This window comes from Oncorhynchus keta, unplaced genomic scaffold (assembly GCF_023373465.1).
Source record: "Oncorhynchus keta strain PuntledgeMale-10-30-2019 unplaced genomic scaffold, Oket_V2 Un_contig_5916_pilon_pilon, whole genome shotgun sequence".
NCBI lineage: Eukaryota > Metazoa > Chordata > Actinopteri > Salmoniformes > Salmonidae > Oncorhynchus > Oncorhynchus keta.
Window position 1 is genome coordinate 1,038,189 of NW_026288583.1, and position 14,245 is coordinate 1,052,433.

Here is a 14,245-nt window from a genome sequence, read left to right on the forward strand (position 1 = left end):
TGTGTGTGTGTGTGAGAGAGAGAGAGAGAGAGAGAGAGAGAGAGAGAGAGAGAGAGAGAGAGAGGTGTGTATGTGAGAATGAGAGAGGGGAATATCTAAAATCTGTGTGTACTGGATGTGTGTGTGGATGTGTGTATGTGCACTTGCACGAAGGTGTGTTGGTTTCTATTTTGTCCACGCTGCACACACACCTTAACAGCAGCCCTAAACAAAATGGTATTGATAAATGTATGTAGGCTATAATCACCTGCCAATGTACCATTCAGGAAGCCTCTATACCAAAACAGCATATTTGGATACAGCTTCAAGTTAGGCCTAATCACACCTAAAGTTCACATTTCCACATCCGCATAACAGCTCAGTAAAGCTTACCAAAATGTTGGGGAAATGTGTGGAACTTTTCCTTGATAATGCCTGATGAACAATACATATTATTAGTTGACATAATCGTCTTTTATTGAGTTGCACCAAGTTCATCAATCTAACTACTGTGTTGAATATTCATTATCAGTGAAGTTATTATGATAAACAGTTTTATATAAACGTTGAGCTTGTTTTTTAAATTATATGCAGTATAGATCATCATTTTATTATGACGTATACAGTAAGTGCTTTGAATTTGTCTAGGAAATGAGAAATGAACACGTCGCTTGCTTTTGACGTATTCGCACGATGTCCTTCTTTTGAGTCCTGACCGATTTATCTGAAAAAATATCTATGAGCTTTTGTGAAAAATAACAGAAGTGATTTGCAAATACTAGTGCATTAAACCCCCCAAAATGTATTTCACATAATTACAACAATAAACATAGTTAATTTCCTATAAATCTAGCTGTTGTACAGAACTCAAGACTTCAACCCCCATAATGCATATGGGCTTTAGTTTATTCGAAACTATAAACAAGTGACGGGTTGAGAGGTCGATGCGAGAAACCGGTTGAATGACAGCGCGGCTGTACGTTTGGCTGTGATTAAGGTAAAACATCTTACCGACATACAAAGTACTGGTTTTCAGTTATCCGATAGCTAGTTATGAATTATATTATTTCACCTCACGTATATGTTTGTTAGAACAGTGCTAGCTGTCTTGTTCCCTAACGCATGTTACAAAACGTCTTGCATAAGTGAATGCCATACTCTGCGTCTCACCACAGCCACTGTTCCATTATATTACACAGAAACCGATACTGGAAGTATTGAAATGTTCATTGATGTAGTCGATATACTATATAGCTGTGGCTCAGGTTGGTGCTGCAGTCATTTTCTGCGTGACTGTGACCAGCTAGTGGTAAAAAAAGGTTGGTAAACTATCAACTCGAGATAAAAACGAACTACCGATATAAACCAAGACATCACTTTTTTAAATTAATGTTTGATTGCACGGATATTTTTAGTTGTTGCTGTGTATGTGTTGCTTTACTGTCCAAATCAAATGCCCGGATAGCCTCTCTGTCTGCTTGTTTTCGCTCTTGCTTTGCTTACTGCATTACAGCCTGCCTCTGCCTCACCAGCCTGGTCTCAGAGCATTTTGTATTATTCTGTATGTAAATCTGAGCCACTCCATTTAGTATGATATGCTACGTTTCGTATGGTATGTATTAATTTGTGGATGTCCGTCACCCATTTTGTATGTTACGAATTGCAATTTGTATTATGTTACGAATTTGATAAACATAATACTGTATGTTACAAATTTGCAAAATGTATGGTATGTTACGAATTCTAGCTAGGTGGCTAATGTTAGCCTACCAGACGAGTTAAATAACAGGCAAGCTAAATAACTTCTATGCTCGCTTTCAAGGCAAGTAACACTGAAACATGCATGTTCCGGACGACTGTGATCACGCTCTCCGCAGCCGATGCGAGTAAGACCTTTTAAAACAGGTCAACATTCACAAGGCCACAGGGCCAGATGGATTACCAGGACGTGTACTCTGAGCACGGACATTTTCAAGCTGTCCCTGATTGAATCTATATTACCAACATGTTTCAAGCAGACCACCATAGTCCCTGTGCCCAAGAACACTAAGTTAACTTGCCAAAATGACTACTGACCTGTAGCACGACTACGACCCGTGGCATCTGTAGCCATGAAGTGCTTTGAAAGGCTGGTCATGGCTCACATCAAAACCATTATCCCAGAAAACCGAGACCCACTTTGCAAACCTCCCCAACAGATCCACAGATGATGCAATCTCTATTGCATTCCACACTGCCTTTCCCACCTGGACAAAGGAACACCTATGTGAGAATGCTATTAATTGACTACAGCTCAGCTGCACCATCGAGATCATCCTGACTGGTTGCGTCACTGCCTAGTATGGAAACTGGTCGGCCTTTGACCGCAAAGCACTACAGAGGTTGGTGCGTACGGCCATGTACATCACTGAAGCCAAGCTTCCTGCCATCCAGGACCTTTATACCAGGCGGTGTCAGAGGAAGGCCCTAAAAATTGTCAGACTCCAGCCACTCTGGTCATAGACTGTTCTGTCTGCTTACACATGGCAAGCGGTACTGGATTGTGAAATCTATGTCTGAAAGGCTTCTTTACAGCTTCTACCCCCATGCCACAAGATATAGTTCCTCTGTCCAGTGTCCTTTTGCCCATCTTTTCTTTTTATTGTCCAGTCTAGCCTAGTGGTTATGGCGTTGGACTTGTTACCAGAAGGTTGCAAGTTCAAATCCCCGAGCTGACAAAGTACAAATCTGTCGTTCTGCCCCTGAACATGCAGTTAACCCACTGCTCCTAGGCCTTCATTGAAAATAAAATAAGAATTTGTTCTTAGCTGACTTGCCTAGTTAAATAAAGGTAAAATAAAAATAAATCCCGGAGTCGCCTCGTCACTGTTGACATTGAGACTGGTGTTTTGACATTGAGACAGGTACTATTTAATGACAGTGCCAGTTGAGGACTTGTGAGGTGTCTGTTTCTCAAACGAGACACTAATGTACTTATCCTCTTGCTCAGTTGTGCACCGGGGCCTCTCACTCTTTCTATTCTGGTTACAGCCAGTTTGCGCTGTTCTGTGAAGGGAGTAGTATACAGCGCTGTACGAGATCTTCAGGGTCTTGGCAATTTCTCGCATGGAATAGCCTTCTATTCTAAGAACAAGAATAGACTGACGAGTTTAAAAAGTAAGTACTATGTTTCTGGCCATTTTGAGCCTGTAATCGAACCCACAAATGCTGATGCTCCAGATACTGAACTTGTCTAAAGAAGGCCAGTTTTATTGCTTCTTTAATCAGAAACAAGTTTTCAGCTGTGCTAACATAATTGCAAAAGGGTTTTCTAATGAACAATTAGCCTTTTTAAGATTATAAACTTGGATAAGCTAACACAACGTTCCATTGGAACACAGGAGTGATGGTTGCTGATGATGGGCCTCTGTACGCCTGTGAAGATATTGTAGCCGTTTCCAGCTACAATAGTTAAGTAAACAACATTAACAATGTCTGAACTGTATTTCTGATCATTTTGATGTTATTTTAATGGACAAAATGTGCTTTTCAAAAACAAGGACATTTCAGAGTGACCCCAAACATCTATGTGTACATGCATACAGTTGAAGTAAGAAGTTTACATACACCTTAGCCAAATACATTTAAACTCAGTTTTTCACAATTCCTGACATTTTAATCCAATTAAAAATTCCAGGTCTTAGGTCAGGTAGGATCCCCACTTTATTTTAAGAATGTGAAATGTCAGAATAATTGTAGACATTTATTTCAGCTTGTATTTCTTTCATCACATTCCACGTGGGTCAGAAGTTTACATGCACTCAATTAGTACTTGGTAGCATTGCCTTTAAATTGTTTAACTTGGGTACAATTTTTCAGGTAGCCCTCAAAAAGATCCCCACAATAAGTTGGGTAAATGTTGGCCCATTCCGCCTTCAGAGCTGGTGTAACTGAGACAGGTTTGTAGGCCTACTTGCTCGCACACACTTTTTTTCCCCTTTCAGTTCTGCCCACACATTTTCTATAGGTTTGAGGTCAGGGCTTTGTGTTGGCCACTCCAATACCTTGACTTTGTCCTTAAGCCATTTTATCACAGCTTTAGAAGTATGCTTGGGGTAATTGTTCATTTGGAAGACCCATTTGCGACCAAGCTATCTGTAACTTCCTGACTGATGTCTTGAGATGTTGCTTCAATATATCCAAACAATTTTCCTCCTCATGATGCCATCTATTTTGTGAAGTGCACCAGTCCCTCCTGCAGAAAAGCACCCCCACAACATGATGCCGCCACCCCCATGCTTCACGGTTGGGATGGTGTTCTTTGGCTTGCAAGCCTCCTCCAAACATAATGATTGTCATTATGGCCAAGCATTTCAAATTTAGTTTCATCAGACCAGAGGACATTTCTCCAAAAAAGTACGACCTTTGTCCCCATGTGCAGTTGCAAACCGTAGTCTGGCTTTTTATATGGCGATTTTGGAGTAGTGGCTTCTTCCTTGCTGAGCGGCCTTTTAGGTAATGTGGGTAAAGATACTTTTTTACCTGTTTCCTCCTGCATCTTCACAAGGTTCTTTGCTGATGTTCTGGGATTGATATACACTTTTCGCACCAAATTACGTTCATCTCTAGGATACAGAACGCCTCTCCTTCCTAAGCGGTATGATGGCGCGTGGTCCCATGGTGTTTATACTTGTGTACTATTGTTTGTACAGATGAAGGTGGTACATTCAGGCGTTTGGGAATTGCTCCCGTGGATGAACTAGACTTGGAGAGGTCTACAATTTGTTTTCTTTGGTCGTGGCTGATTTCTTTTGATTTTCCCATGATGTCAAGCAAAGAGGCACTGAGTTTGAAGGTAGGCCTTGAAATACATCCACAGGTACACCTCAAATAGGATAATTGACATAATTTCAGTCAATCAGAAGCTTCTAAAGCCATTACATCATTTTCTGGAATTTTCCAAGTTGTTTAAAGGCACAGTCAACTTTGTATGTAAACTTCTGACCCACTGGAATTGTGATACAGTGACATAATCTGTCTGTAAACAATTGTTATAGAAAAATGACTTGTGTCATGCCCAAAGTAGATGTCCTAACCGACTTGCCAAAACTATAGTTTGTTAACAAGGAATTTGTGGAGTGGTTGAAAAATGAGTTTTGATGACTCCAACCTAAGTGTATGTAAACTTCTGACTTCAACTGTGTTACAGTGGGGCAAAAAAGTTTAGTCAGCCACCAATTGTGCAAGTTCTCCCACTTAAAAAGATGAGGCCTGTAATTCTCATCATAGGTACACTTCAACTATGACACACAAAATAAATAAAAAAAATCCAGAAAATCACATAGTAGGATTTTTAATGAATTTAATTGCAAATTATGGTGGAAAACAAGTATTTGGTCACCTACCAACATGCAAGATGTCTGGCTCTCACAGACTTGTAACTTCTTCTTTAAGAGGCTCCTCTGTCCTCCACTCGTTACCTGTATTAATGGCACCTGTTTGTACTTGTTATCAGTATAAAAGACAAGACCAAAGAGCTGTCAAAGGACACCAGACACAAAATTGTAGACCTGCACCAGACTGGGAAGACTGAATCTGCAATAGGTACGCAGCTTGGTTTGAAGAAATCAACTGTGGGAGCAATTATTAGGAAATGGAAGACATACAAGACCACTGATAGTCTCCCTCGATCTGGGGCTCCACGCAAGATCTCACTCCGTGGGGTCAAAATGATCACAAGAACGGCAAGCAAAAATCCCAGAACTACACGGGGGGACCTCGTGAATGACCTGCAGAGATCTGGGACCAAAGTAACACAACCTACCATCAGTAACACACTACGCCGCCAGGGACTCAAATCCTGCAGTGCCAGACGTGTCCCCCTGCTTAAGCCAGTACATGTCCAGGCCCGTCTGAAGTTTGCTAGAGAGCATTTGGATGATCCAGAAGAAGATTTGTGAGAATGTCATATGGTCAGATGAAACCAAAATATAACTTTTTTTTGGTAAAAACTCAACTCTATGTGTTTGGAGGACAAAGAATGCTGAGTTGCATCCAAAGGACACCATACCTACTGTGAAGCATGGGGGTGGAAACATCATGCTTTGGGGCTGTTTTTCTGCAAAGGAACCAGGATGACTGATCCGTGTAAAGGAAAGAATGAATGGGGCCATGCATCGTGAGATTTTGAGTGAAAACCTCTTTCCATCAGCAAGGGCATTCAAATCAAATCAAATAGATTTATATAGCCCTTCGTACATCAGCTGATATCTCAAAGTGCTGTACAGAAACCCAGCCTAAAACCCCAAACAGCAAGCAATGCAGGTGTAGAAGCACGGTGGCTAGGAAAAACTCCCTAGAAAGGCCAAAACCTAGGAAGAAACCTAGGAAGAAACCTAGAGAGGAACCAGGTTATGTGGGGTGGCCAGTCCTCTTCTGGCTGTGCCGGGTGGAGATTATTACAGAACATGGCCAAGATGTTCAAATGTTCATAAATTACCAGCATGGTCGAATAATAGTAAGGCAGAACAGTTGAAACTGGAGCAGCAGCATGGCCAGGTGGACTGGGGACAGCAAGGAGTCATCATGTCAGGTAGTCCTGGGGCATGGTCCTAGGGCTCAGGTCCTCCGAGAAAGGAGAGAATTAGAGAACGCACACTTATATTCACACATGACACCGAATAGGACAGGAGAAGCACTCCAGATATAACAAACTGACCCTAGCCCACCGACACAAACTACTGCAGCATAAGTACTGGAGGCTGAGACAGGAGGGGACAGGAGACACTGTGGCCCCATCCGAGGACACCCCCGGACAGGGCCAAACAGGAAGGATATAACTCCACCCACTTTGCCAAAGCACAGCCCCCACACCACTAGAGGGATATCTTCAACCACCAACTTACCATCCTGAGACAAGGCTGAGTATAGCCCACAAATATCTCCGCCACGGCACAGCCCAAGTGGGGGGCGCATTGAAGATGACACGTGGCTGGGTCTTTCAGCATGACAATGATCCCAAACACACCGCCCGGGTAACGAAGGAGTGGCTTCGTAAGAAGCATTTCAAGGTCCTAGAGTGGCCTAGCCAGTCTCCAGATCTCAACCCCATAGAAAATCTTTGGAGGGAGTTGAAAGTCCGTGTTGCCCAGCAACAGCCCCAAAACATCACTGCTCTAGAGGAGATCTGCATGGAGGACTGGGCCAAAATACCAGCAACAGTGTGTGAAAACCTCGTGAAGACAGAAAACGTTTGACCTCTGTCATTGCCAACAAAGGGAAAATAATAAAGTATTGAGAAACTTTTGATATTGACAATACTTATTTTCCACCATAATTTGCAAATGAATTCATTAAATCCTAAAATGTGATTTTCTGGATTTTGTTTTTCTCATTTTGTCTGTCATAGTTGAAGTGTACCTATGATGAACATTACAGGCCTCATCTTTTTAAGTGGGAGAACTTGCACAATTGGTGGCTGACTAAATACTTTTTTGCCCCACTGTATGTATATAGATACAGTGGGGTGAAGAACTATTTGATACACTGCCGATTTGTTATTTTTTTATTTAAAAAAAATATATTTTTTTAGGTTTCCCTACTTAAAAAGCACGTAGAGGTCTGTAATTTATCATAGGTACACTTCAACTGTGAGAGACGGAATCTAAAACAAAAATTCCAGTATGATTTTTAAGTAATTCATTTGCAAGTATTTTGATCACCTACCAACCAAGAAGGATTCCGGCTCTCACAGACCTGTTAGTTTTTCTTTAAGAAGCCCTCCTGTTCTCCACTCATTACCTGTATTAAGAACTGCACCTGTTTGAACTGGTTACCTCTATAAAATACACCTGTCCACACACTCAATCAAACAGACTCCAACCTCTCCACAATGTCCAAGACGAGAGCTGTGTAAGGACATCAGGGCTAAAATTGTAGACCTGCACAAGGCTGGGATGGGCTACAGGACAATGGGCAAGCAGCTTGGTGAGAAGGTAACAACTGTTGGCGCAGTCATTAGAAAATGGAAGAAGTTCAAGATGACGGTCAATCGCCCTCGGTCTTGGGCTCCATTCAAGATCTCACCTCGTGGGGCATCAATGATCATGAGGAAGGTGAGTGATCAGCCCAGAACTACACGGCAGGACCTGGTCAATGACCTGAAGAGAGCTGGGACCACAGTCTCAAAGAAAACCATTAGTAACACTCTATGCCGTCATGGATTAAAATCCTGCAGCGCACGCAAGGTCCCCCTGCTCAAGCCAGCGCATGTCCAAGCCCGTCTGAAGTTTGCCAACGATCATCTGGATGATCCAGAGGAGGAATGGGAGAAGGTCATGTGGTCTGATGAGAGAAAAATTGAGCTTTTTGGTCTAAACTCCACTCGCCGTGTTTGGAGGAAGAAGAAGGATGAGTACAACCCCAAGAACACCATCCCAACCGTGAAGCATGGAGGTCATTCTTTGGGGATGCTTTACTGCAAAGGGGACAGGACGACTGCAACGTATTGAGGGGAGGATGGATGGGGCCATGTATCGCTAGATCTTGGCCAACAACCTCCTTCCCTCAGTAAGAGCATTGAAGATGGGTCGTGGCTTGGTCTTCCAGCATGACAAAGACCCGAAACACACAGCCAGGGCAACTAAGGAGTGGCTCCGTAAGAAGAATCTCAAGGTCCTGGAGTGGCCAAGCCAGTCTCCAGACCCGAACCCAATAGAACATCTTTATCAGTCCGTATTGCCCAGCGACAGCCCCGAAACCTGAAGGATCTGGAGAAGGTCTGTATGGAGGAGTGGGCCAAAATCCCTGCTGCAGTGTGTGCAAACCTGGTCAAGAACTCTGTAATTGCAAACAGGTTTCTGTACCAAATATTAAGTTCTGCTCTTCTGATGTATCAAATACTTATGTCATGCAATAAAATGCAAATGAATTACTTAAAAATCATACAATTTTGATTTTCTGGATTTTTTAAAAAGATTCCGCCTCTCACAGTTGAAGTGTACCTATGATAAAAATTACAGACCTCTACATGCTTTGTAAGTAGGAAACACTGCTGATTTCGCAGGTTATCAAATACTTGTTCTCCCCACTGTAGATTGAACTAATATATATATATATATATATATGTGTCTCATTGGCCTGGGCTATTATTTTCATTCAAGAAGTAGCTTGTCATTTGTGTGGTATGAAAATAGATTCTGCTAATGTCTTCTGTCGCGTAAAATAACATAAAATGCATTTCATGCCATTTTAAATGGCTAACATTTTCCCCTATTTGGTGAAATTCTAAAAACAGCTCTGCCCAACTGTAGGCTGTCACTTCGCAAATGCAATTTCATAGAAGCATGCAATGTTTTGTTATTAGAGTGGCTGCGGATCAGAAAAATCAATTGAAATGTAGCTTCTGCGCATGTGTATATTCTATACTTTATATGCGTGGAGAACAGGCTACTCAGGCTAATGGTGATCGTTTTAATGAAGTTAGATCAAAGCAGAGTCTATATTTGCAAGATCACATTCTGTATTCTACAGAAGCCAAAATATTACAGCATCGTGTAATGTTACTGTTTGACAACCATCTGCTCTAAAACTCGCTCACTTTACATCAACATGAAACAACAGTGTAGGATACTTAAAACCTAAGATTAAAATGAATATCGGCATGAAACTGATTTCAGATCAATGATTGGTATGCAGATGCTGCATGGATGTTTCACTTTTAAAACTGTACAGAACTAATATAATGACAAACGCCAAGAGTTCTGCTGACCACACCCCCTTGGTTTGAAGCAATTGAAATGGTAAAACCAGCCTATTTCCCAGAGACATGCAATTTCACCCTTGAGGCGGTAGATAATGTGTTGATTTCCCTACCAAACAAGGCAAGTGAATCTGATGGTGTCACTTATGAGTTTTTTTAAAGGCCACACGGCCCCAGTCCTCCCATGCCCTCATGCATATCTTCAATGCCTGTCTGATTAATGGAAAGGTACCCGACTCATGTCTGGGTGCTCTTATCCACGGAATACTAAAAAACATTCAATGTTCCAGATGATCCATCTATACTGAACAATAATATAAATGCAACGATTTCAAAGATTTGACTGAATTACAGTTCATAGAAGGGAAGTGTGATCCCGCAGGGGAAGAAGCTGAGTGTGGAGTTCCTGGGCTGGCGTTGTTACAACGTGGCCTGCGGTTACGGGGCCAGTTGGACGTACTGCCAATTTCTCTAAAGTGACATTGGAGTTGGGTTATGGTAGAGAAATGAACATTACATTCTCTGGCAACAGCTCTGTTGGACATTCCTGCAGTCCGCATGCCAATTGCACTCTCCCTCAACTTGAGATATCTGTGGCATTTGGTTGTGTGACACAACTGGCCTTTTATTGTCCCCAGCACAAGGTGCACCTGTAACGATCATGCTGTTTTATCAGATTCTTGTTATGCCATACATGTCCGGTGGATGGATTATCTTGGCAAAGGAGAAATGTGCACAAGAAAAGAAATAAGCTTTTTTTTAAATGGGACCAACACGAAACATGTTGCATTTATATTTTTGTTCTGTATACATGTATAGACAATTCCCTCTTTCCCTTTGTCTGTAAAGTGTTCATGAAATGCTTGCTCGCCCACATACTACCATGGCTGTTAGATACAGGCATATACAGACAGACAGACAGACGGCATGAATGAGCATGTTTTCTGCATAAAAACTGGAATTGCTGTCTCAAAGCATGAACTGATAAGCCCCCAACACTAGTGTTCTCTCTGCATGAAACATACAGCTATCATGAATGTAAGTTAAATGTTGCTAGCGGGGGGGGAGGTTTGTCCATGAGTATTCAACCAGACTTGAAATGATTGACATTTCCCCTCTGCCTGTGGTCATGAAGCTAGACGCTGTGCGAGAGGTGGCCTAGCAAAGATTCAACATCTGCTTGCCAACGTGCTTATACCAAGTAGGTTCTGAGTGAAATTTAATAACAAAATCATTCAAGTGGTGAGAAAGTGGCTATGCTTAAACACACACACCACACATGACGTTACACTGCTACCAGACTGACTCACCTGTTGAACATGCTCAACAGAAACGATGCGCCAGTTTGAGACTTAGCCAGAGCCTCCCTCCTCCTGGACCAACAGAAGTGGAATGTGCCACTGACAATGAGGACAACTTCCTGGGCTTCAGGAGGAACACAGATTGGACACTTGTGCTGCTGCCTTTGGAGTCTGGTCAGACTGGCCGGACCCGTGCAACCGGAGCTCAGATGGTCATGGACTGATACGCAAACTGATGCCTCTGATGCAGTTGTGGCAGACCCCTGTGTTGTGGAGGCTTCTGTCACCCATGACGAAACATCTCCTACATCAAGGAAAACACTCCTCGGTATCAGACGGATGCAGCTATGGCAACACTGGCCTAAGTATGCAGGGGAAACTTGCTGCTCCAGACTGCTGACACTTCTGTCTCCCATTCCATGTACTGTACCAGAATGCTGCCATTGGCGAGGACATTCTCACCTCTACTGTTAAGCTGAGACTGCAATTTCAACCAACAAAATATAACCTAGCACTCTTGTACCCTGCAAACCATGACCCATTTTGTGTTCTTCATGAGTCAAATGCAATGGAGTTTGTTTCCCTTGTTGTGAATGGTTACTGTTCATACAGTGTTTTGTACATTGTTAGACATGACTGCCTTGTCGACCTGATAGACAGCGAGGTGAGACGGGTAGTCACACCAACAGCACACATTTATAAATATTCTTGTGGTTAAGAGGATGGTTTGATGTTGCTGATGATGTGTTTTCCTGTGTGCCAAGGTGTGAGGTGTTCATTTTGGAAGTGGCTGCTCATTTGATGGCTGCATGGAGCAGGTCTTTGTCGACAAGTTTCTTAAATACCAGCCCCTTGTGGCACGCTTGGACAGCCTCGGGTGTAGGTGCAAGCTGGTTGCACCGATATTTGGACACGTACATCGGCTTACAGTGTGTGGCCTCCAGATTGCGGGGCTACCAAAAACTGTTTCATCTTTTGTGGGCACCCTTAGCTGTTTGGAGAAGGTGGTGCTTTTTGTACCCTTGACTGCTATGCATACAGGGACATTTGGAATGTTTTGGATCCTTTTAAAAAATATATATATTTGAGTAATGGATTCAAATAAAGTATTTAAAATGTGCGTGCACAACATAAGCCTGTCGTCATGCTTGTGTGTCTTCCATATGTCACTCAATGCCAGCCTGCGTGTGCTTATTCGAAGTATGACAGTGGTGACTATTGCACTGGAGTTGTTAAAGAAATCTGATTTAAATGCAGTAGCTGCTACATTCAGTGACTGTATTGAAGACTGTCCTCTTCAAGCAACAGTAGTTAAATACTTCAGTATTATATATTTAGAAACACCACTTTGCATCCTGTTTTCATCTCTCCCCACCGAGTCTTTTTAAAAGCTACTTTACATGAAAGTACCCTTTAGTGTTTGAAACTTTTCTACACGCTATTTGTTTATTAGTTGAACGATTGAAAGTGCAAAGCGTTTGGATATGGTTTATATACAGTAAATACTGAACAAAAATATAAATGCAACAATTTCAAATATTATATTGAGTTACAGTTCATATGAGAAAATCAGTCAATTGAAAAATTCATTAATCTATGGATTTGACATGACTGGGAAAACAGACGCATAAAATGGGCCTCAGAATCTCATCACGGTATTTCTGTGTGTTCAAATTTCCATTGATAAACTGCAATTGTGTTCGTTGTCTGTAGCTTTTGCCTGCCCATAACGCTGATAATCCGCAAACCGCTAGCCCACACGATGCAATTACACGTGGTCTGCGGCTGTGAGGCCGGTTGGACAAACTGCCAAATTTTCCGAAATGATGTTGGAGGCAGCTTATGGTAAAGAAATTAACGTTCAGTTCTTTGGCAACCGCTTTGGTGAACATTCCTGCAGTCAGCATGCCAATTGCACGCTCCCTCAAGTTGAGACTTCTGTTGCGTTGTGTGACAACACACATTTTAGGTGCCCCTTGTGCTTGGGACAATGAAAGGCCTCTCTATGTATTGATCATGCTGTTTAATCAGCTTCTTGATATGCAACAACTGTCAGGTGGCTGGATTATCTTGGCAAAGGATAAATGCTCACGAACAGGGATGTAAAACAAATTAGCTTTTTGTATGTTAGGAACATTTCTGGGTTCTTTTTATTTCAGCTCATGGGACCAACACTTTACATGTTGCATTTATACTTTTGTTCAGTGTGTACTTCATCAACTGTATTTCTTTATTAGTTGAGTATACCAGAGTGTAATATTGTTGGACCATATTTTCCTCGCTCCCCCAGTGCCTCCAATGGCTGGCCGGCTGCTGAAAGTGACGTCTGTTGCAACGGCAGTGGTGGCGTCGTCAGGCTTCTACCTCTACAACAAACAACTGGACCTCAATGACATCAGCCTGGTCCGCTTCGGGCGGGCCGCAGCTACGGTCAGTACATAACCACAACCACACAGACCCTACTGTAGAGCCACAGCACATAACCATGAGTACACAAACACATCCGTCTGGTCAGTATAGTATACCAACCACACAAACCAGGGTTGTAACGGTATATGTATTCGTACCGGACCGTTCTGTATGGGGACCTCTGTTTATACATAGAAAAAAAATAGACCTATAGATTATGTCTCCGCGGCAGTGTATGCCTCTTGAGCGAATCTGAGCTGAAAAAACATTAAGGTCAATTCAGTTAAAACCAAATAGAACCTATGCGCACGTTGCAATTAAATTCCAATCTTAATTGGCTCATTTCAAATGCTCCTTTTGTGAAGAGCAGCCGGGAACTAGTTCTGTACAATGGTGAGTGGTGGGGTCGATAAGCCAATGGCATTCTCCATTGTTTAAATCTCCAGTTTGGGAACAATTTGGCTTCCAAGTATATGACAATGGGGATGGACAGAGACCATTTCGCCACTGCTCAAAAATAATACAGTGCATTTGGAAAATATTCAGACGGTTTGCCTTTTTTCCCCACATTTTGTTACATTGCAGCCTTTTTCTAAAATTGATTAAATGCACAATTTTCCTCATCAATCTACACACAATACCCCATAATGACAAAGCGAAAACAGGTTTTTCCTAAATGTTTGCAAATGTATAAAAAATAGAAAAACAGGCGGCCTCTCGAGTGGCACAGGGGTCTAAGGTAGCTGTGCCACTAGAGATCCTGGTTCGAGTCCAGGCTCTGTCACAGCCGGCCGCGACCGGGAGACAAACGACCTTC

The 14,245-nt window shown here is 42.4% G+C and overlaps 1 protein-coding gene across 1 annotated transcript in view; it reads left to right on the top strand.

Moving 5' to 3' along the window:
- The first annotated feature begins 840 nt into the window (after window positions 1-840).
- The window catches only part of adck1 (aarF domain containing kinase 1), a 177,181-nt gene continuing 163,776 nt past the window's right edge, over window positions 841-14,245 (top strand). Inside the window, exons 1-2 of the mRNA XM_035743432.2 lie at window positions 841-976; window positions 13,310-13,449. Of these exons, the coding sequence (XP_035599325.1) occupies window positions 13,318-13,449 (132 nt within the window). The 5' untranslated portion in view covers window positions 841-976; window positions 13,310-13,317. The remainder of the gene's footprint in view (window positions 977-13,309; window positions 13,450-14,245) is intronic.